General features: G+C 42.0%; 1 protein-coding gene and 1 long non-coding RNA gene across 4 annotated transcripts in view; one reads left to right on the top strand and one right to left on the bottom strand.

The window, feature by feature from the left end:
- rnf32 (ring finger protein 32) overlaps positions 1–7,157 on the bottom strand; it is a 30,402-nt gene extending 23,245 nt beyond the window's left edge. For both annotated transcript variants that reach the window (XM_055664443.1, XM_055664449.1), the window contains exon 1: positions 7,018–7,157. In XM_055664443.1, coding sequence (XP_055520418.1) covers positions 7,018–7,023 — 6 coding nt within the window. In that variant the 5' untranslated portion in view covers positions 7,024–7,157. The remainder of the gene's footprint in view (positions 1–7,017) is intronic.
- Positions 7,158–7,309: 152 nt separating this feature from the next.
- Positions 7,310–23,340, top strand: part of LOC129714692 (uncharacterized) — a 32,125-nt gene continuing 16,094 nt past the window's right edge. The window contains exon 1 of one of the 2 annotated variants that reach the window (XR_008726372.1): positions 7,310–7,447. This is a non-coding gene — a long non-coding RNA (uncharacterized LOC129714692). Of the gene's footprint in view, positions 7,448–13,909; positions 14,002–23,340 lie in introns of those variants that run through there. The other variant, XR_008726373.1, reaches the window with a different exon arrangement.

Raw genomic sequence — 23,340 nt, 5'->3', positions numbered from 1 at the left:
GTTTAATGTGTATATATACACATACTCACAACATACTCATATATATATATATATATTTATATTATATGTATAATTATATTATGTGTATACATACATACTCAAAAAAACAAGTGCAACAATAATAATATTAGTCTATTGTAGTTCAGAGCCTATATGAGATTGTAGTGTTTAATAGCCTGATGGCTGTAGGGAAGAAGCTGTTCCTGAACCTGGATGTTAGTTTTCAGGCTCCTGTACCTTCTTCCCGATGGCAGTGGTGAAATGAGTGTGTGGCTGGTAGTCTGGGTATCTGATGATAGTCTGGGTATCTGATGATGCTGGCTGCCTTTTTGAGGCAGCGACTCCAATAAATCCCTCCGATGGTGGGAAGGTCAGAGCCGGTGATGGACTGGGCAGTGTTCACAAATTTTTAGTCTTTTCCGCTCCCGGACGTTCAAGTTGCCAAACCAGACAATGATGCAACCAGTCAATATGCTCTCTACTGTGCACCTGTAGAAGTTCAAGAGAATCCACTTTGACTGTGGAACAAGCATAGGTGGGCATTTTGGAGACATGGATAGGTTGTGCCGAAGGGCCTGTTTCCGTGTTGTATGACTCCATGATTCCTCGATGAACTATATGAATTATCGTTAGACATGGGTGAGGTGCCGGTAAACAAGGGTGGCTAATGGTCTGCCTCTATTTAAGGAGGAGCGCAAAGAAAAAAACCCTTGGAACAATAGGCCAGTAAGTCTAACATCAGTGGTAGGAAAGTTACTGGAATGGATTGTTAGGGATAAGATATACATGGATCTGGAAAGATAGGGTTGATTAGAGATAGTAAGCATGGTTTTGCATGTGGGCGATCATAGCTCATGAATTTGATTGAGGAAGTAACCAAGAAAGTTAATGAGGTTAGGGCCATATACTTAGTCTATATAGATTTTAGGAAGGTCTTTGATAAGGTTTTGTATGGTAGGCTGCTCCAGAAGGTTAGATCTCCTGGGATCCCGGTAATACTAGCTAACTGATACAGAATTGGGTTCATCGTAGGAAGCAGAGGCTGGTGAGGAAAGTTGTTTTCACGAATGGAGGCCTGTGTCTAGTGCTGTGCCTCAGGGATCGATGCTGGGTCCTATTTTTGACATGTATGTTAAAGATTTGGATGAGAATATACATGGCATGATTAGTACATTTACAGGATATACTAAAATAAGAGGCATTGTAAACTGTAAATATTCTCAAAAATCACGAATTACAGATCTTGACCAGCTGGGAATGGTTAATGTAGTTTAATTCTGATAAGTTTGAGGTGTTGAATTTCGGATGCCAATTCAGGACACGACCTGCACAGTGAATAGTTTGTGCCTGGGAAGTGTTATAAAGGAAAGTGATCTAGGATTACAAGTACTCCTGGTCTGAAGAATGGTCTCGACCCGAAACGTCACCCATTCCTTCTATCCAGAATTGCTGCCTGTCCCACTGAGTTACTCCAGAATTTTGTGTCTATCATCAGTACAAGTACATAGTTTGCTGAAAGTGGCATCGCAGGTAGATAGGGTGGAGAAGAATTTTAGTACGCTGACCTCCCTTAATCAGGGAACTGAGTATAGATGTTGTTACCAATGTACAATAAGTTGGTGTGAATGCATTTGGAGAATTATGTTCAGTTTTGGTGACCTGCTATTGGAAGGATACTCTATAAGGATGTCTGAAAAAGGGTCTCGATCCGAAACGTCACCCATCCCTTCTCTCCAGAGATGCTGCCTGTCCAGCTGATTACTCCAACATTTTGTGTCTATCATGGGAAGGATGTTGTTAAGCTGGAAAGAGTGCAGAGGAGATTTATAAAGATGTTGCTCGGACTGAGAGCCTGAGCTATAGGGAGACATTGGGCAGGCCAGTACTTTATTCATTGGAACAGATAGGATGAATTTAGAACGAGAGGGCATAGGTTTAAAGTGAGAGGGAAAAGATTTAATAAGAACCTGAAGTTAGTTTAGTTTAGAGATACAGCGAGGAATCAGGCCCTTCGGCCCACCGAATCCTCGCTGACCAGCGAACCCCGCACACTAACACTATCCTACACACACTACGGACAATTTACAATTATACCAATCCAATTATCCTAGAAATCTGTACGTCTTTGGAGTGTGGGAGGAAACCGAAGATCTCGGAGAAAACCCACGCGGTTACGGGCAGAACGTACAAACTTTGTACAGACAGCACCCGTGGTCGGGATCGAACCCGAGTCTCCGGCACTGTAAGGCAGCAACTCTACCGCTGCACCACCGTGTTGCTGAGGGTCAACGTTTTCACACATGGTGGGTATATGGAACAAACTGCTAAATGAAATGGATGAGGTAGGTATAATAATAACATTTAAAAGATATTTGGACAGGTACAGAGGGATGTGGGCCAAAACTGGGCAAATGGGACTAGCTTTGCTGGGGCATCTTCTTTGGCATGAACCAGTTGGGCCGAAGGGTCGGTTTCTGTGCTGTACGACTTTCCTAGCTGGTCTCAATCACATTTCTATTGACGGTCCTTGCTGCAAGCAACTTAGATGTCACTTTTCCTATGTTATAACAAAGGCCACATTTCAAAAATACTTACCGGTAATCGGCTCACATACTAGATAACCCAAGGTCATTTAGATGCTATATAAATGCAACATTTTCTTTCTTCTTGGTAATTTACCTGGGATACCTTACCAGCTACACGAGGCATCATATTTAACTCACGAGATAACTCCTGGGGACTTCTTGCTGATTGAAAGTTATAACGTGTAATTGAGAAGGGATTGTTATAAACAACAGTTCCACAAACCAGTTTTATGTGATCAAATAATGAGGATAACCTCCAGACTTGTTAAGTGGGTCTCTCTGTCTCTTTGGACTGAGTCACGCTTTGGGCTGGAAGCAATCTTGTCTCACTCTTTAAAAAATAAAACGCGTCCTTTTCGCATTCCAATGAATTTGTATTTAATTTTATTTTGAAAGAACTCTTGAAGTTTGCATCTTATGCAAACTTATTAGAAATTCCTGTGCTCTGAAATGATTGTGTAAGATGCACATGCAACAAAACCAGCTACCTAGGTCTGACATTGGATTTGAGCAAGACCGTTAGTATGAGGGAGTCTGATCAGTCCCTGGGTTGGTAGAAGGGTCATCGGCAAGGATTGGGGCTTATGGTGAGGGGCTAAGGAGTGTTGAAAGATTGGGGGATTTGAGAATGAGAATGGGGATAAGAAGGTGTTTTGAAAAATGTGGGGCTATGGTGACAGCATTCATCAACTAAGAAGTGGGAGTGGAGTGGAAATTGTGGCCACCATCTAAGCTTCAAGAGGATTGAAATGGTCTTGATGATTAAAGAATTGGTAGGATCAAAGGATTCTCAGCGGATCTGTAGAATGAGAGGATCAGAGGGATTTGGAGAAGGAGATTCAGGTGAGGGGAGAATGTGTTTCAATTTTACTAGCGATGTTTTAAAGCAAACACTCTTTTCTCTCAGGAAAGATATGATTGATTATGGAATAAAGTTGCACCACTGTGCAATGGTGAGTCAAACATAACATAAGCACTTAGGTAAATTTCCGGAGCAACAAAAAACAAATAGGAAATAAGGAAATATGATAGGAAATAAAAAACAAGGAACTGCAGATGTTGGTTTGCAAAAGTCTATGTAGACAACGTCTGCCGCAACTCCCCTCATTAATCTTGATCATCTCTTCATATAGCGGAGTATAAAATCATGAGGGGAATAGATAGGGAGAATGTACAAAGTATTTTTTCCATGGCAGGGAAATCAAGAATGAGTCACTGTGTCACCGTATTGGGGAATGAGAGAAATTAAAATGAAGATGTGATGTCTTCATGCGGGAAACACAAAATATCTCCCTGAAATACTGGACAACAATAGTTTGACAGTGAATGAGATCTAGTTAACAGGACTGAAAAGTGATGAATCCCAGAGTGGCACCATGGCGCAGCTGTTCGAGCTGCTGTCTCACAGCGTCAGAGATCCAGGTCTGATCCTGACCTTGGGTGCTGCCTGTGTGGAGTTTCCACGTTATTCCTGTGACCATGTGGGTTTCCTCCGGGTGCTCCAGTTTCCTCCCACATCTCAAATACATGTGGATATGTAGGTTATTTTGCCTCTGTAAAATTGGCAGAGTGGAAAGGGAGTGCATGAAAAGGTGGGGTTACATAAAACTATCTGCCTCAGAGGGCAGCGGAAGCAGGTTCTCTGGATGCTCTCAAGAGAGAGCTAGATGGGGCTCTTAAAAATAGTGGAGTCAGGGGATATGGGAGAAGGCAGGAATAGGGTACTGATTGTGGATGATCAGCCATGGTCACATTGAATGGCGGTGATGGCTCGAAGGGCCAAATGGCCAGCTCCTGCACCTATTGTCTATTGTCTATAATGTGAATGGGTGATCAGTTGTCGGCATGGACTTGGTGGGATAGATGGCCTGTTTCCATGCTGTATTTCTAAACTAAACCCTTGGATCTAATGATCTGCAACCTAGGGTTTTGTTGACAGTTGTTATTGAGATGATCAATACTGTTTGTCCAAAAACTCCATAGATTATAGAATGGTTCCTGCAGAATTAAAGGTATTAAATGCAGTCTCATTACATAAAGAAGGGAGAGAGAAAATGGGGAACCTTAGACCAGTAGGCCTGACATTTGTAGTAGAGAAAATGCTAAGCTATGTTATTAAGGAAACGTTCACGATTTACATAGAAAATAACAACAGTTGTGAACATACTTTAATGAACGGGAATTCAGATTTGATAAATCTAATTGAGATTTTTGAAGATGTAACTGTTTAGACAAGGTCGAATTACCATATTTGAACTTTCAGAAGGCTTCATGCAAAAAAATGTTATACGAAGTTAAAAGGCACAGTGTTGGGCTGATATACTGGACTAAGAACAAACAGAAAATATAGAGTAGGAATAAAGAGGCCATTTCCTGATTTGGAGGCTGTGGCTAGTGGTGAGATATTGAAGGGGATTGGTTTTCAAAGGGAACTGGAAGTCCTTGCACACGAATCATTGAAATTTAATATGTAGGTACAGTAGGCAATTAGAAAGGCACACTGTATGCTGGCCTTTACTGCAAGAAGATTTGCATACAAGAGTGGAGACCTTTTACTCCAATTATTTATAGCCCTGGTGGGAATGACTCGGGAACATTTTGTACCCAAGAAAATAAATATTGCATTAGAGGAAGTGCAACCAAGATTCACCAGATTGATTCCTTGACTTGTAGGTTTATATTATGAAGAGCGATTAAACAGACTGAACCTGAGCGATTAAACAGACTGGTCAAATTCAGAAAAATGAGTGATAACTTATTGAAATATACAATTTAGTTTTACAAATCTTGTCAGGTTTGATAGAGAGATGGTGATTATCCTCCTTGGGTAATTTGAACCAGGAATCACAGGCCCAAAACATCACCTATTGTTTTTTTTCCAGAGATGTTGCCTGACCCGCTGAGTTACTCTAGCCTTTTGTCTGTCTTGGGTATTGGCATGAAGTAGGCTAGTGACAGTGCTGACTAGACTGGTAATGGCATAAACTAGACTGGTGAAATTAGAGACTAGACAGGTATTGATACGAAATAGGCTGGTGATATTAGTGACTAGACTGGTAAAGGCATGACCTAGGCTGGTGAAAGTGGTAACTAGACTGATAATGGCATGAACTGGACTGGTGATTAAAGGGCCTGTCCCACTTGCGTGTCCTTGGCACGCAAATTACGCAACCTTGTAGTCGCGTTGAGCCGCGATGGTTCCGCGAAGGACGGGCGCGATTACATACGTACGCACAGCCGTCTGGAGCGTGTGACGCCATTTGAAGATGGACACAAAATACAGGAGTAACTCACCGTGACCGGCAGCATCTCTGGAGCGAAGCAATGGGAGACGTTTCGTGTCGAGACTCTTCTTCAGTCTGAAAAGGGTCTTGACCCAAATGTCATCCATTGCTTCTCTCCAGAGATGCTGCTGGTCCCGCTAACCAATTTGTGTCTATCTTCAATTTTCTTGGCCCCGCTCTGGGAGTAGAAGTGGGGGCAGATCTGGGCCGCAACGGCCGTGAGCCCCAGGCCGAGCGGTGATGGTTTGCCTGCTTTTGCTGCTGTTGAAGGTGAGACGTTGCGTCGCGCCAGGGAGTTGGGCCTGTCCCACTTTGGCCGTCAGTTCCGCAACAGGCTGTAGGCGCGCGAAGATTTTGTTCACTACAAAAATTTCGGAGCCCAGCTCGATTTCGCGCACAACTACATACCCCTCCGCGCTTCTAAGTGGGACCGGCCCTGCGTAGCCATACGATGCCCGTACGTCTCAACGCGACCACGAGGTTGCGTAATTATGCGTGTCAAGAACACGTAAGTGGGACAGGCCCTTAAGGGATTGGACACGCTAGAGGCAGGCAGGAAACATGTTCCCGATGTTGGGGAGTCCAGAACCAGGGGCCACAGTTTAAGAATAAGGTTGGGCCATTTAGAACGGAGGAACAACTTTTTCACCCAGAGAGTTGTGAATCTGTGGAATTCTCTGCCTCAGAAGGCAGTGGGGAACAATTCTCTGGATGCTTTCAAGAGAGTTAGATAGAGCTCTTAAAGATAGCAGAGTCAGGGGATATAGGGAGAAGGCAGGAACGGGGTACTGATTTTGGATGATCAGCCATGATCACAGTGAATGGCAGTCAGTGCTGGTCCAAGGGGCCGAATGGCCAACTCCTGCACCTATTGCCTATTGGCTAGACTGGTAATGGCATCAAATAGGCTGGTGAAGGTGTCAATTTGAAGACCCTTAACGCCACCCATTCCTTCTCTCCAGAGATGCTGCCTGACCCGCTGAGTTACTGCAGCTTTTTGTGTCTATCTATTCTATGGTGAGAGTGATAGTTGGGCTGGGGTGAGGTTGCGGGGAGAGGGCGGCTCCGAGCTCCCGGGCCCGGGCTGCCGCAGAGACCGCGGCCTGGACACACTTATTCACATTAAACACGTCCACAATCTCACACACCTTCATGGCCGCAAGCACGGGAAGCGAAGGGCAGCCAACACTCGGCCAATTTAATTCTAACGTTAACTTCAGGCCGGCGCGGTGGGAGCGAGCGAGCGAGAACGACCAGGCCGCAGAACAGAGGCGGCGGCGGTTGCCCAGCAACGGGCCCTCACTCCAAACACAGGCTGCTTGACAATAATAATAATAATAAACACATCGCCGTGCATTGTCTGATCAACATTCCTAATTGTTACTTGTTCCTAATTTGGGGGATTTTTTTTTCCAATATCCATTCAAACCCCGCTTTTTAAATCGGATGAATAGGAGCCTGCGCAGTTGCAGTGTGGTTGCAATGAATTAAATCCTGTTTTGTTTTGTAATGAAATGACCTGCGTTTATTTCTACATTATATGAATTCTGTCTTCAAGCTCCAGCGCGTCGTTATCAGGTAACTCGCAACATTTATCTCCGCTGACTCAAATGTTTTTGGTGAGTGTGTGTGTATTTGTTATTGGACAAAGTTTGAGCATTAAAGCGCTGGGTATCTCTTGCTCAATTGGATAGAATGTTTAAGAGATATTTCGGACTCGCATACATTCAAATACAGAACACAAATCAGCGATAGACGGAGGCTTTGCTTTTAACCACCTCAGCAATAGGTTGCTCAGATTATCAACAAGTACACAAAACACCTCAGCAATAGGGAGCTGGGATGAACAATTTAAGTACTTGAACTACCTCATCAATACGGTGTTTAGATTAACTACCTGTACTAAAGTACTTGAACCACCTCAGAAATACAGTGCTCAGATTCACAACTCAAGTACCTGAAGCACCTCGGCAATAGGGAGCTCAGATTTACAATGTTGGTACCAGAACCACTTTAGCAACAGCTCGTTTAGATTAATAACTCAAGTACTTGAACCACCTCAGAAATACTCGAAACACCTAAGCAACAGAGTATTTAGATGAACAAAAGTACTTGAACCAACTCAGCAATTTGGAGCTCAGATGAACAATTTTAATACTAGAACCACCACATCAACAGGATGCTTAGATTAATAGCTCAAGTACTTGAACCACCTCAGAAATACAGCACTCAGATGAACAATTTAACTACTTGAACCATCTCAGCAGCACGGTTATTACATTAACTAATCAAGTATTCCCCATGTTAAACAAAGTCAAGCACAGCGTCCTCACTGAGAGGACATACTCGTTTCGAGTGACCGCCAATGATAATTTGAGCAGTGTCAGCAATAGGGTGCTCAGATTAACTCAAGTGAAACCAATTTGCTTTTCTGTTTAAGAAGGAACTGCAGATGCTGGAAAATCGAAGGTAGACAAAAATGCTGGAGAAACTCAACGTGTGCAGCAGCATCTATGGAGCGAAGGAAATAGGCAACGTTTCGGGCCGAAACCCTTCTTCAGTCTGAAGAAGGGATTGGTCCCGAAACGTTGCCTATTTCCTTCACAACCAATGCATAAATTCACTACAACACCATTTCCCACCTGTAACGATGGCGCTGTGTAAGAGTTGTTGCCTTTCAGCGAATGCAGGACCTGAGACCTGGGTTTGATCCCGACTATGGGGTGCTGTCTGTATGGAGTTTGTACGTTCTCCCCGTGCCCTGCGTGGGTTTTCTCCGAGATCTTCGGTTTCCTCTGACACTCCAAAGACGTACAGGTTTGAAGGTTAATTGGCTGGGTAAATATAAAAATTGTCCTTAATGTGTGTAGGATATTGTTAATGTTCGGGGATCGCTGGTCGGCGCAGACCCGATGGATCGAAGGGCCTGTTTCCGCATTGTATCTGTAAACTAAACTAAACTCACATGGTTTCCCATTCCTGTGATCCCCTAAAATGCAACTGAGCACTAATTTGCCACACAAGAAAAAACTGACGAACAAAGGGCACATCATTTACTATGGTAGTTACGATTGTGCATTGGATTTGGATCATTGCTCTATAACATGAAGTCAGTTGCAACAATTTCTATTTTTGTTGTTTCTTAAGGCTCTTCATCTTAATATTATTTTTGCTCAGAAGGACATAGTGTTGGAGTAACTCAGTGGGCGAGGCAGCATATGAGGAGAATATGGATAGGTGACTTTTCAGGTCAAGACCCTTCTCAAGAAAGATCATAACCCAAAACCTCGCCCATCCATGTTCACCAGGAATGCTCGCCTGACCAGCTGAGTTACTCCAGCACTATGTGTCCTTTTATGTATTAACCAACATCTGCATTTCTTTGTTTCTCTATTATTTTTTGCTACACCATTGAGATGACAGATTGAGATGCCTGTGGTAACATCTCTAACAGAACTTTGGAGACCTTGAATATGTTCCACATTGCAGTGCAATCCTCTTTTAATGCATCTAGCCCAATCTGCGCTGGATTCATGCCATTCAGCAATTCTGTGAGCAACGGAAGCCATGTAGATATTGGGCTCTTCCCCAAAACTCACAGAATCTAAAATCTATAATCTGCATTGGTATTATCTGCTATGCATGATTATAATGACTATAAACACCGCTCAATCTCTGCCTTAGACCTTACTTCTGGATCCTTGCAGTGGCATAGCTGTGGTCCTGAAACTGATGAATTGGCTGTTTCCCTGAACTGTGTGCAGAGAAGAATTTTGAATATTCCCATTGCTTCGATAATGCTAAATCACTATCCAAATAATCCATGAAGTTTTCGCTGCTTTAAATGGAACTATCTTTCATTTGGAACATCTCATTGTGTCTAAGTCTGAGCAGCATAATAGCTTTCTTAACAGGTTTGTTCCTCAATATGCTGGTGGATTCTACAAATGTTTCTGCAATAAAGGCTACCTGTATCCCACTGTCATCATAATGATTGTTTTACTTGCTGACATATAGTGAAATAAATGTATGTCGATTTGATGCTGGCTGATACCAATGTATCAGTTCTCCAAATCCCAAATATTTGTAATATGCTCTTAATATTCTGCTTATGTCATGAGGCCATTTTTATTGCGGCCAATTGCGAACTTGCACTACAAACCCACTACTGGCAACAGCATGCAGTTTCTCAGCAACCCCAGACTCTATATATAGCGATTGGACAGGCTAGATGCAGGAAACATGTTCCCAATGTTGGGGGAGTTCAGAACCAGGGGCCACAGTTTAAGAATAAGGGGTAGGCCATTTAGATCGGAGATGAGGAAAAACGTTTTCACACAGAGAGTTGTGAATTTGTGGAAATCTCCGCCTCAGAAGGCAGTGGAGGCCGATTCACTGGATGCATTCAAAATAGTTAGATAGAGCTTTTAGGGCGAGCAGAATCACGAGATATGGTGAGAAGGCAGGAACGGGGTACTGATTGTTGATGATCAGCCATGATCACATTGAATGGTGGTGCTGGCTCAAAGGGCTGAATGGCCTACTCATGCACCTATTGTCTAAGTATCTATGTGTATATCGTATCATCTTTCCTTTGTCTTGTAAGCTGATAGGTTTGTCATGCAATATATGATAGAAAGATTTTGAGATCTCAAGCACGTATTCTAGCATGACCCTGATTTAACTATTATGGCAATCTGGTTCTTCTAGTGTTGATGATGGGCTGTTGGGATTATGTGATATTAGTTATGGTAAGGTGAGATGGCAGTGCTTTTTCTTGCTAAACAATTGTCTTTATTTGGCACTGGTCACCTCAGGTTTATGTTATTCATACACATTCCTGTTTTTGCAAACTTGAGCTGTATTTATCTGCTCCTGGGAAGATCTTCCGTTCAATTACTCTACTTAGATTTGACTAGTTTATTGTCATATATATCAGGGTGCCATAAAATTCTTTGTTTACATGTATATATACAGCAATGATAAATATTACAATTAATACAATGATAAGTAAAAACTCGCAGAATGATGCAAGATTGTGGTGCAAAAGGCTATTACAGTACAAGAACAGAATAACCAAATGAGATAGAGGTAGGAGTAATCGTGGGTCACCTCTGGAAAGGGGATGTGAAAGAAATGATCGGTTCAGGAATTTCCCAGAAAATAGAAGAAACAAAAGGGCACAGCCAGGTTGACAGGCATTCTTGACAACATTTCCAGCCTTCCTAATGCAATGCACTGTGAAGATGAACTGGATGGAAGGTGACAAGGCTGTGATGGCTGGGCTGTGCTCATCACACTCGGCAGCTTCAGATAATCAAGAGTGCAACAGTTGCCATACCAAGCCGAGATACATCCTCTCAGAATACTTTCCACAGTGCATCCGTAGATATTTGAGAGAATATTCATGGACATGCTGACTCATCTCAGATGCCTAAGAAAGTAAATACATAGATGGGCTCTTTGTGATCACCACATCATTGTCAAGGGACCTGGTTAGGTTACTGGTGATACGGAGGTCAAGGAACTTGAAGCTGTTGACTATCTTTACATCAGCTTCATTGATGAGGATAGGGTTGTGTTCACCCCCTTGCTTGCTTATATCAATAACCAACTATTTTGCCTTGCTGGTGTAAAGGCCTAGGTTGTTGACCTGACTCCATGACATGCAATTCTTGATTGCTTTCCTGGTCTTTGGTTCATTCATGTTGCAGATCTGGTCAACAGCAGTGGTATTATATTTATTTTCTGTACCCTGAAGGGGTTATGTGCATTGTATGAGTACAGAGAGAAAATTGGTCAGAAGTGATTACATTACACAATGTGCCTCACGATGACAACTTAGAAGCCACTTTGACAGCATCTTTGCAAATATCCATGGATATAATTGTCTTGCCTTTATGTAACTAAGGTTGTGTGGGTAGCTACTAATGGGAGAAGACAATTACAAAGCCTAGGTGTTGTACACCTGTACATCTATGGCCTCGGAGCTCATCCATATGGGAGAAATAGTAATTTGACAGCAGCTGCCAAACATCACATTTACCTGTACCAACGGGAATATCCTGAGGCAATACAAAAGGTTAGTACATGTAAAATTAGTGAGAAGCATGGAACTGAAACCAGAGGATCAACTGTAAGTGATGTTTATAGTTGAAAGGGAAGTGACTGGCAGTTGAACAAAGTGGTCAGGCTTCAAAGAGAAAGTACTATCCCAAATATGAGCATTTAGATCCAGCATTGTGTACGTGATTCAATAATCTCGGAGTTACAATGAGGGGGTCAACCTTGACATGTTCATTACCAAAGCAAAAATGTTTGATGATGATTTGTGCAATAATGATTGACTTTGTAGGCTCATGTGCAGTTTTAAGTAATAGTAATTCGTTGGCTTTGCAGTGATAAAAGGAGATGGAACTGAGGGTAAACTTGACAGATGCACAAAGCAATGAAATACAAATTTTCACTAATTCTGCAGTCAAAGGTTTTTTTTCTACTCTGGTTTTTTTTCACAACCTCAACATGATGTAATCTTTATAGAATGTGAAAATCTGTATCCTTAACAATTATTTCTTCCGTGAGCGATATTGAAGCATTGTGGCATAAATATATGCATGAAACCAGTAAGAAAATGTGGGTTTATTTTGTCTATCTGCAACTGTTAATCTTTCTTTCATTTCAAACAAAGCACAGCAGTAGTAACCACTTATCTCATGCTACTCTGGAAATTTTACTGGACATGAGGTGACCTTGCATTATGACGCATCAGGGCTCATGGCTTAACTTAATTACCCAGTGTAGCACTCCAATTGCAGAAATTGGACCATTTTGTTCAGGTAATACTCATTGGGCATTCCTGGGAAAACATGAGCCTCCTAACGCAACATTGGACTGGGACATCGACCAGGTAAATTAATAACCAGCCAGGTTCAAGTGGAGCTTCTTCCCAACAACCATCAAGTTCTTGTACACTCCACAACACCAACCTCAACTATGAATGTCTATGGTTACATTAAGAAGGTTGGGATTTTTTTGCACTTGTATTGTGGTTATTAATTATTTATATTTTTTGTTAGTTACATATTATCTATGTCTATTGTGTTTACAGCCTGTTATGCTGTTGCAAGAAAGAATGTCATTGTTTCATTGTTGGTATATATGAAAATTAATGATTCTTGACCTATTGAATTACTTGCCAACATCGTTTAGGAAAGCCCTCAGCCCACACTCTGTGCACTGTGATGAGCATCTTATTACCCTTCCCAATCTTGTTCTTGATGCAAAATAACCCAGATTTCACACTCTGTTTTTCCATTCCCCAAATCCACCCAGCATTGATTCTATCCCCGGTTCTTTCCCCTGACTCTATTAATTCTGTTCTATTTTGCTCTGTGGTTTCTTCCGCAATATGCTTTTCCCCTAAATCATTGGGGCACGCTGAGATAGAAGTATGAGAGACGCATTTTCGGTGCCATTCGGGGAGGCTGAAGGATTTCTTGTGAATAGTACAAAAATGAAAATAACTTTAGATTGCATGAAATTTCATTATTCCTGCAAGTTTATGATCTAGCTTTAGCCACTCTTCAGGCTTTCATTGTTCTAGTTCCATGTGTTGATGGTGCATTCATATTGCTGAATATCCAAAGTTTAAAAAAAAATCAAACTACAATTAAAACACAAATTGCTTGTATTTGACATCTAACCTTTCCAACACTGATCTTCTTCTTCTTCTTCCGTATGGTGTGCACAGTCTAAAGTTGTAGGTCAACTTGGTCTATTTGATCTTTTTGTATGTGCACGTCGGGTTGATTGCATTAGTCGAAACAGGGTGGACCACGTGAAGGTTGCAATCTCCCACCCCCCCCCCACACTGATGAAAGTCATTGAATTCAAACATTAATCACGTTTTGCCTCATGTCGTACGTGTTTGAGCATATACTGTTTTTTAAATTTTAAGTTTCCATTTTATGAGTTCTCTTTTTGGTGTATCATAAATTAACCTGATTTACAACACATTCTGATCCAAATATCTGTGCTTTGCAGTTCTTCGTTCGTATCTTTGACACCATGCAAAGAAAACAATTAGTGAGAGAAAGGCAGGGGTGCCTAAAATTAGAGGACTCAGTTTTCAGGTGAGATGGGGAAAATTTAAAGAAGATCTGAGGGGTAAGGTTTTCACACAGAGGGTGGTGAATATCTAGAAAGAGGAGGTGGGGGATGCATATATTTGCAACGTTTCAAAGGCGTTTGGACTGGTACGTGGATAGGAAAGGCATTGAAAGATTTGAGCATAATGCAAGTAAATAGTACGTATAGATGGGCATCATGGATGAGGTGGGCTGAAGGGGTGTGTTTCTGTGCACTATGATTCATCACTCTGCCTACATATCTCTCACATATTGAAAGGACAAAGAACTGATGATACAAAGAATATGCCTTGATAGGCAGAATTAACTCACTGTTTGCGACCTTGGAAGAATAACTTTGTCGCGTTGTTAAATTACCTTTTTGACAAAGGACCCTTTTATATAAATATGTGAATACTTTATGGAAACTTTGTGATGAGGATGCAAAGATGCTTCGAATGGATATGGAATAAAGCTATATAAATGAGCAATAAAATGTCAGGTGCAATGTGGGGAAAAAAAAGTGGAATGTCAAATAAAAATGCTTAGTATTTTGTTTAAATGTTGAGAGCTCGGAATAAGTTGATGACCTAAAGGACTTTGGAGTCCTTGGGAGAACATAGAACAGTGCAGCCCAGAATGTCTGTGCCGAACATGATGCCGGGTTAAACTAATCTCCTTTGCCTGCTCATGATTCTTCCATTCCTTACATATCCATATGCCCATCAAAAAAACTCTTAAATTCCAATATTGTATCTTCCTCCACCCACCACCCTGTGGTTAAAAAAACAAAATTGCTTCCACATCGCTTTTGAACTCCAATCTAATAATCCCTAATCCAGGCAGAATTCTGGTAAACCGTTGCTGCACCTTCTCCAAAGGCTCCCCAACCTCCCTCTAAAGCAGTTACCAGAACTGCACACGATGCTCCAAATCCGTGCACTCAAATCACTGAGATCTAAAATACCATTCCAGCAAGCAGTTAAGAAGGCAAATGGTAGTTTGTCTTTTTTCAAGCAGTGCAAGTCCAAGAAAAAAGATGTCTTGCTACAATTAGACTCTTGCTGAGACCACAGCTGGTGTATTATGTACAATTTGGTCTCCTGAGATGAACTAAAGGATGAATTGCAATAGGGGAAGTGCATCAATGATTCACCAGGGAATGGAAGGTCTCTTACATAAAATAGATGGTTATGCCTAATTTTTTGAGAATTCTGAAGATTGAGAGTGACCTGACTGGTGAACTAATTTATTACAGCGTAGATCTGGGGAGAATATTTTCCTTGACTGTGGAATTTAAAACTAGAGTTTTAAGCAGGTGGTTACAGTAGACTGTTGATGAGGTCAAAGATGTCGGCGAAGCCTCTGGCCAGTTGATTACCTCCCGATTTTAAAACCTGTGCAGGGACTTTGTCCAAGCCGGCTGCTTTCTGAGCGTTTACCCTTGTGAAAGCAGATTTAACTTCTTAAGAATAGAATAGTTTCTTTATTGTCATTGTAACATGAACCATGTACAACAAAATTTAAAAATCTCAGCCAGTCAGTGCACCATTCAAACATTTCTAAAAGCTAACGATACATACAAGATAAAATATTAAAAGATAAATAACTAAAATAAATATCATGAAAATAGCACGCATAAACACCCAACCCTCCATCCTTCTGTCGATTTCACAGTGTACCACAGTCCCTTAGTCTGTATTGCCCCTGCGTTCCTTGGCGGCTACATTTAGTGCTTTTATAGCAGTGGGGTAAAAACTGTTTTTTAGTCTGTTCGTCCTTGTCCTTGTAGATCTGTACCGTCTGCCTGACGGCAACAGTTCAAACAGGGAGTGTCCGGGGTGGGAAATGTCCTTTATGATACTCTGGGATTTTTTGATGCAGCGGGAACTGTGTAAGTCCTCCAAGGTAAGGAGAGGGCAGCCGACAATCCTCTGGGCGTTGTCAATGGCCCTCTGGAGCGCTTTCCTCTGAGCCGCTGTGCAGCTGGTGTACCACACGCATACACAGTATGTTAGTATGCTCTCAATGGAGCACCGATAAAAGGACAGCAGCAGTCTCTGAGTGATGTTATTCTTCCTGAGCACCCTCAGGAAGTGCAGTCTCTGCTGGACCTTTTTCAGCAGCGCAGAGGTGTTCACGCTCCACGTCAGGTCCTCCTCAATATGGATTCCCAGGAAGCGGAAATCCGCCACCCTCTCCACACAGTCCCCTCTGATAATCAATGGTACCATGTCCGTTTTATTCTTCCTAAAGTCTATTATTAATTCCTTTGTCTTTAAGGTGTTGAGGAGCAGGTTATTTTCTTCACACCACACTGTCAGCTGCTCCGCCTCATCCCGGTAGGCGTACTCGTCCCCCCCGGAGATGAGTCCCACCACCGTAGTGTCATCCGCAAATTTGACAATGGTGTTGCTGTGGTGGGCGGGGGTGCAGTCATGTGTGTAGATGGTGTAGAGCAGGGGGCTCAGTACGCAGCCCTGTGGAGAGCCGATACTGAGGCTGAGGGCCATGGATGTATGATGGCCCACTCTGACTCTCTGGCTGCGACCCGACAGGAAGCTAATCCACATGCAGGTGGAGTGTGGAAGTCCCAAGTTCCCCAGTTTGTCCACCAGTTTGTGGGGAAGGATGGTATTGAAAGCAGAGCTGTAGTCCACAAAGAGCATCCGCACGTAGCTCCCCCGCTGCTCCAGGTGAGACGGTGCAGCATGGAGAGCTGTGGCTACAGCGTCCTCTGTCACCAAGATGAGTGGGACAGTCTCAGCGGGAGATGGGGAAAATGCCTAGTTGAACTTTGCAAGCATAACTGGAAAAACTAGATGGCTTTTGGAAAATTATTTGAATTAAGAAGAGTTCTGAGAATGGAGGAATGCGAATCACGTGCAGGCAGAGGAGATTAGTGTAACTTGGCATCACGTTCAGCATGGACATTGTGGGCTGAAGAACCTGCATCTGAGCTATACCGTTTCATGTTCTATCTTCTGTTAAGGATGATAACAAATGATAACCAATTTCTACTATGAGTGATGCAGAAATGTAATATTAAGTTGTGGTTTTTGGGTGATCAGATGTTCAAAGCTTCTAGATTCTTACAGGAGAATCGGTGAGAAAGCTCGAGTAATATATTTAATTCTGCTTGAATTGAGCAGAAGTGCTTGAGGTGTCATAGTTCCTGGCTTATGGAAAGTTGGAATTTGGCTAAAAAGAAAAGTTCTCCTTTAATTGCAATCACAAAGAGAAATTAATTTAACTTTAGTTTAGTTTGGTTTAGAGATACAGCGCGGAAACAGGCTCTGTACGTCTTTGGAGTGTGGTGGAAACCGGTGACCCACGCGGTCTTGGGAAGAACGTACAAACTCCGTTCAGACAGTATCCGTTATCAGGATCCAACTCGGGTCTCTGATGCTGTAAGGCAGCAACTTTTCCGCTAGGCCACTGTGCTGCCCTTGAGCAGGGTCTCCTTTAACCTTTACAGGTGTGCTATTGAAAATATTCTGACGGTACATCTCAGCCTGGTCTTGGAACAGCTTTTGAATGCCTGAACCTTCAGTGTGGTGAATACAATGCAGTCCATCACAGGCTCATCACTTCCTTACATACAGTCCATTTTCACTGTGCGTTGCATAAGAAAAGCTGGAAGTATCATCAAAGGTGATTGCCACGCTGGCCATTCGTTTTTCTTCTACCTTCTGGGAGTTCAATAGCTCAGATACCTAGAATTAAGAATAGCTTCTTTTCCAACTCCTGTAGCAATCACCTCTTTCATTCATGGTACTGTCATGTACTCTCACTCTTAATTCTACCTCAGTTGGATATTCATTTAGTGCAAACAAAAGTATAATATCTTGCCTTGATCTGGTGTTTGGCACTTGTCATTGTATTGTTCTAGTTATCACTATTGTATGTATATTGTTTACTCTGTGATCTTCATCTGAACAAGGAATTTCATTGTATCTGGTGTAAGTGATAATAAAATAATCTGAATCCATACGGATTAATTGATCTCATCTGGACAACAGTTACCCTTGAAATTACTGGGCTAATCAGGAGAAACAAAACCAGGATTCCAGCATTTACAGTTCCTTATATCAACTAGGATTCTCTGTTGTTCACTCTAATACCAGTGATTTACTGCTCGATTCAAATCTAACACATGTTGGGAATCAGATCAGGCTCAGTTCTAATAATGTGTTCATTCGTTGGTGTGGGCATGGTGGCTGTATGACTGATTCTTTTAACACAAAAAATCCTGTAAATCCCTAGATACAGGAAAAATGTTCCCAATGTTGGGGAGACTGGAACCAGGGGTCACAGTTTAAGAATAAGGGGTAGGCTATTTAGGACTGAGACGAGGAAACACTTTTTCACCCAGAGAGTTGTAAATTTGTGGAATTCTCTGCCTTCAGAAGGCAATAGAGACCAATTCACTGGATGTTTTCAAGAGAGTTAGATTTAGCTCTTAGGGCTAAAGAAATCAATGAATATGGGAAAAAAGCAGGAATGGGGTACTGATTTTAGATGATCAGCCATGATAATATTGAATGGTGGCGCTGGCTCAAGGGGCCGAAAGGCATACTCCACCTATTTTCTATGTTTCTATGTTTGGGCAACGCCTGTGAAAGGTGTAGTGGGGGAGGAGAGGTGAGCGAACATTTCAAGGCAACGACCTTTCATCTGTATTGCACAAACTTTGTTTCTGCCTCCAAATGTGTTGCTTAACGTGAAGTATTCCACAAATCTCTGCTGAACACTTTCACGCAGTCCACCTGAACCTACCTGATCTCCGGGTTGCTAAACACTATAATTCTCCTTCCCTTTCCCACACTGACCTTTCTGTCCTAGGTCTCCTCCATTGTCAGAGTGAGGCTAAATGCAAATTGGAGGAACAGCATCTCATATTTTGCTTGAGCAGCTTGCAGCCCAGTGGTATGAATATTGATTTCTCTACCTTCAAGTAACCCTGGCATTCCCCCTTTCTCTATCCCTCCCCCACCCAAGTCGCACCAGCTTCACGTTTTCACCCAACAAACAACTAACAATGGCTCATTGTTACTTTTTTATATATTTCATTAATTGTTCTTTATCTCTCTACATCATCATCTATATCTCTCGTTTCCCTTTTCCCTAACTAGCCTGAAGAAGGGTCTCAACCCGAAATGTCACCCATTCCTCTCTGCAGGGATGCAGCCTGTCCCACTGAGTTACTCCAGCTTTTTGTGTCTATCTTCACAAACGACGCGTAGCGTTTTATGCTTTGCTTTGAACAAAGGACATATAGCCACTTACAGGCATATGTTGAAAGTTCACCCCAGCAACAGCAAATGGCTTCAGGATGGATGGAAGGGAATAGTTGGATTCAATGAAGGCAACAATTTCCCATAGAATTTCCACATAGTAATCTAACACTGTTAATTTTTAACCCAAATAAAGGTCACTTGAGGAGCCTAAAAGTCAACATGCTTGTCAGAAATATATTCCAATGTGAATGGGTCAGTGTGGTGAAGACACAAATTTCGGATGATTTGTTTAAAGATTTGGAAAAAATATTATTTGGGCTATTGAAATATTATTTTAATTAACATCAATTAACTAGAAAATTCATGGTGCAGAAGCAACATAAAAACACACAGGATCTTAAAGGTTTTTTGAATTACTGTAAGTAACTTCCTGCCATTAATTTTTGTTTGTAGTGTCAACCATGGTATGTTACTTGTCATGCTGTGGTTTGCAATTTTTTTTTAAAGGCTTCAACTTTGATCTGTTTTAGGTGCACTCAGAAACACAGATGGCAGAGGTAACAAGCCATTGAGGTACACTGTCAGTCAAAGCAGGCTCTAAGTCAACAACAGTGCTGAGATAAATAGGAAGCCCCAACACATTTATAGGACTTGTATGTTCTTGCTGGGAAAATATAGACCTTTGCCTTTCTGCTCATGACAAAGGTGTGGAGCAATTTGTTAGTTAAAGATTTAATTCACTGAAATCAAAGGGCTGCAGTAGCAGGCTAGACTGTGGACATTGCTTGCATTTTTAGGTAAACAATCCAATCAAAAAGACACAGCAAAGATGGGTTCAGCCATACATAAAAGGTGCTTTCTTAAAACTGTCATCGAAATGGATTTCAGTACGTGCTTTTATTTCCCTAGGGCCATTGTTTATCTTATTTATAAATGCCTTTTAAATACCTTTTTATTTAACTTTCATCTTGGCTTACAAACTCCCTAGTTCGTGGCATTTTATAAACTGACCTTGCCTTGTGAGGAGATGGCTGTTGTTTTTGGTGAGAAAAACAGGATTGCAAAAGAAGACATTTGAAAATGGTTGATTTTACAAGGGTTCCTTTGTGAGACAGGGCAGCAGGGATAAACAAGGTGGATGCAGGCCGGTGAGCCTTCCACCAGTGATAAGAATGTTATTGGAGAAAATCCCAAGGGATGGGACTGATGTAAATTTGGAAAGGCAGGGATGGATAGGGGATCATCAGCATAACTTGGATGTGTCACTAATGTGATTGAGTTTTTTTGAGGAGGTAACTAAGAAGATTGACGAAGGCAGGACTTAGGCATGGTCTATATATAAGTAAGGCATGGAAACAATGAGCAAGAAAGCACACCAACATCCCTACTTCCTTAGAAGGCTTAGGAAATTTGGCTACAACTCTACAACTCTCACCAACTTCTACAGATGCACCATAGAAAGCATTTTATCAGGATGCATCACAGCGTGGTTTTGGAACAGCTCCATCCGAGACCGCAAGAAATTACAGCGAATTGTGGACGCAGCCCAGACCATCACACAAACCAACCTCCCTTCTATTGGCTCCATTTATACCTCACGCTGCCTCAGCAAGGCCAGCAGCATAATCAAGAACAAGTCGCACCCTGGTCAATCCTTCTTCTCCCCTCTCCCATCAGGCAAAAAGAAAAGAGGTGTGAAAACACACACCACCAGATTCAGGGACAGTTTCTTCCCAGCTATTATCAGGCAACTGAACGATCCTACGACAACCAGAGAGCAGTGCTGAACTACTATCACCTCATTGGCGACCCTTGTACTATCCTTGATCGGACTTTGCTGGCTTTGCCTTGCTTTAAATGTTATTCCCTTATCATGTATCTATGTACTGTAAATGGCTTGATTGTAATCATGTATTATCTTTCTGCTGACTGGTTAGCATGCAACAAAAGTTTTTTCACTGTACCTCGGTACAATAAACTAAATTGAATTGAATTGAACAAAGTCCTTCACGATTAGCTTTCCCAGAAGGTTAAAGGACAAGAGATCCAAGATGAGCTAGCAAATTGGATCCAAAGTGTGCCTGGTGTTAAGAAGCAGAATTATCCAGGAATTATTGGGTTAACATACGATGAATGTTTGCTGGAACTAGACCTGTACTTGCTGGAGTTTAGAAAGATGAGCGGTGACCTCATTGAAACTCATTGAAAAGGCCTGGATAGAGGAATGTGGAGAGGATGTTTCCATTAGTAGAAGAGTCTAGGACCAGAGAGCACAGCCTCAGAATAAAAGGACATACCTTTAGAAAGGAGAAGGAATTTCTTGAGTCAAAGGGTGGTGAATTTATGCAAATCATTGCCACAGATAGCCGTGGAGGCCATCAATGGATATTTTTAAGGTGGTGATAGACAAATTCTTGATTAGTAAGGAGTTATGAGGAGAAAGCAAGACAATAGGGTTGAGAAGGAAAGATAGATTAGCCATGATTGAATGACGGAGTAGATTTGATGGGTCGGTGGGCCTAATTCTGCTCTTATAACATGAACCTATGAAGCAGAAGGTGGTACTAGAAAGGTACTTTTCTTATTTAAAGTTTATGACAAGTGGTATACTACAGAGTTTAGTGCTAGGACCCTTGTGGAGGAAAGAACTGCAGATGCTGGGTTAAACCGAAGATAGACACAAAAAGCTGGAGTAACTCAGCGGAACAGGCAGCATCTCTGGAGAGAAGGAATGGACGTTTCGGGTCTTGTCACCCAATCTTTCTCTCCAGAGATGCTGCCTGTCCCGCTGAGTTACTCTAGCTTTTTGTATCTATCTTCGGTGTTGGGACCCTTGTTGACTGTGATATTTTTAAGACATGGGTTTGAATGTAGGTGGTATGATTAGTAAGTTTGCAGATGACACAGATTTGTTGTTTTTATGGACAGTGAGGAATGTTGCCTGAGGCTGCAGCAGGCTGTAGACAAGATGAAGAATTGGCCAGAGTGTTGGCAGATGAAATTTAGTCCCAAGCATGAGGACATGAATTTTGATGTCATGTAAGGACATATTCAGTAATGATAAGGCACTAAAGAATGTTGTTGAAAAGATGGAGTTGGGGTTCAAGCCCATAGTTCCGTGAAATTAGTTAAACATGTGATATGCTTACCTTCATTGAACAAGACCGCTTATTTCATTTGGGCAGCTTACAACCTAGCAGTATGAATATTGATTACTATAACTTCAAGTAACTCTTGCATCCTTCTCTCGCCGTCCCTCCTCCACCCCAGTCGTCCTACTAGTTTCACTGTCATCCTGCTGAGTTTCACCTTCCCCTCAGTTATCACCTTCCCCACAGCCAACAATTGACCATTGTGGATTCCACCTTTCCTTGATCATCATTGCTGGCTTTGATCTGTCCTTTTTGCATATCTTTCATTAATTTGCTCTATGCTCCTTTCTATATCTATTGTTCCTCTCCCCTGGCTCTCAGTCTGAAGAAACGCTACCTATTCCTTTTCTCCAGAGATACTGCCTGATCTGTTGAGTTACTCCAGCATTTTGTGTGCATCTTCGAATATAAGAGTTGGGATGCTCTAAGTTCCGACAGCTCCTCTGGGATGTTATGTTGCAATTGTATAGAACACATGTTAGACTATTCTGGGAGTATTATATGCAATTCCAATCACCACCATGTAGGAACGATGTGGTTGGCCTGCAAAAAGTGCAGAGGAGGTTCACCAGAATGTTGCCTGGATTAGAGGACTTTAGTTATGGGGAGAGATTGGATAGGGTGGGTTTTTTTTCCTGATAACAAAGGAGGCTGAGGGGTGACGTGATACAGATATTAAAAAATTATTAAGAAGCAATAAAGGGTAGATAGAAAGCAGCTTTTTTCCCATGGTGGGGGATCAAAAACAAGAGGGTTTAGATTTAAGATGTAGGTTTTGAAGGCAATTTGTGGGGAAAGTTTTTATTTTTACACAGAGAATGGTTAATATCTGGAACGTACTGCCAGAGGAGATGGTGGAATTGGATACAATCACCAGATTTAAGAGACATTTCAACAAATATTTAAATGCATCAGGCAGAGAAGGATATAGACCTAATGCAAGCAAATGGGAT

The sequence above is a fragment of the Leucoraja erinacea genome, chromosome 2 (genome assembly GCF_028641065.1).
Source record: "Leucoraja erinacea ecotype New England chromosome 2, Leri_hhj_1, whole genome shotgun sequence".
NCBI lineage: Eukaryota > Metazoa > Chordata > Chondrichthyes > Rajiformes > Rajidae > Leucoraja > Leucoraja erinaceus.
This window is presented reverse-complemented; position numbering and strand designations above follow the sequence as displayed.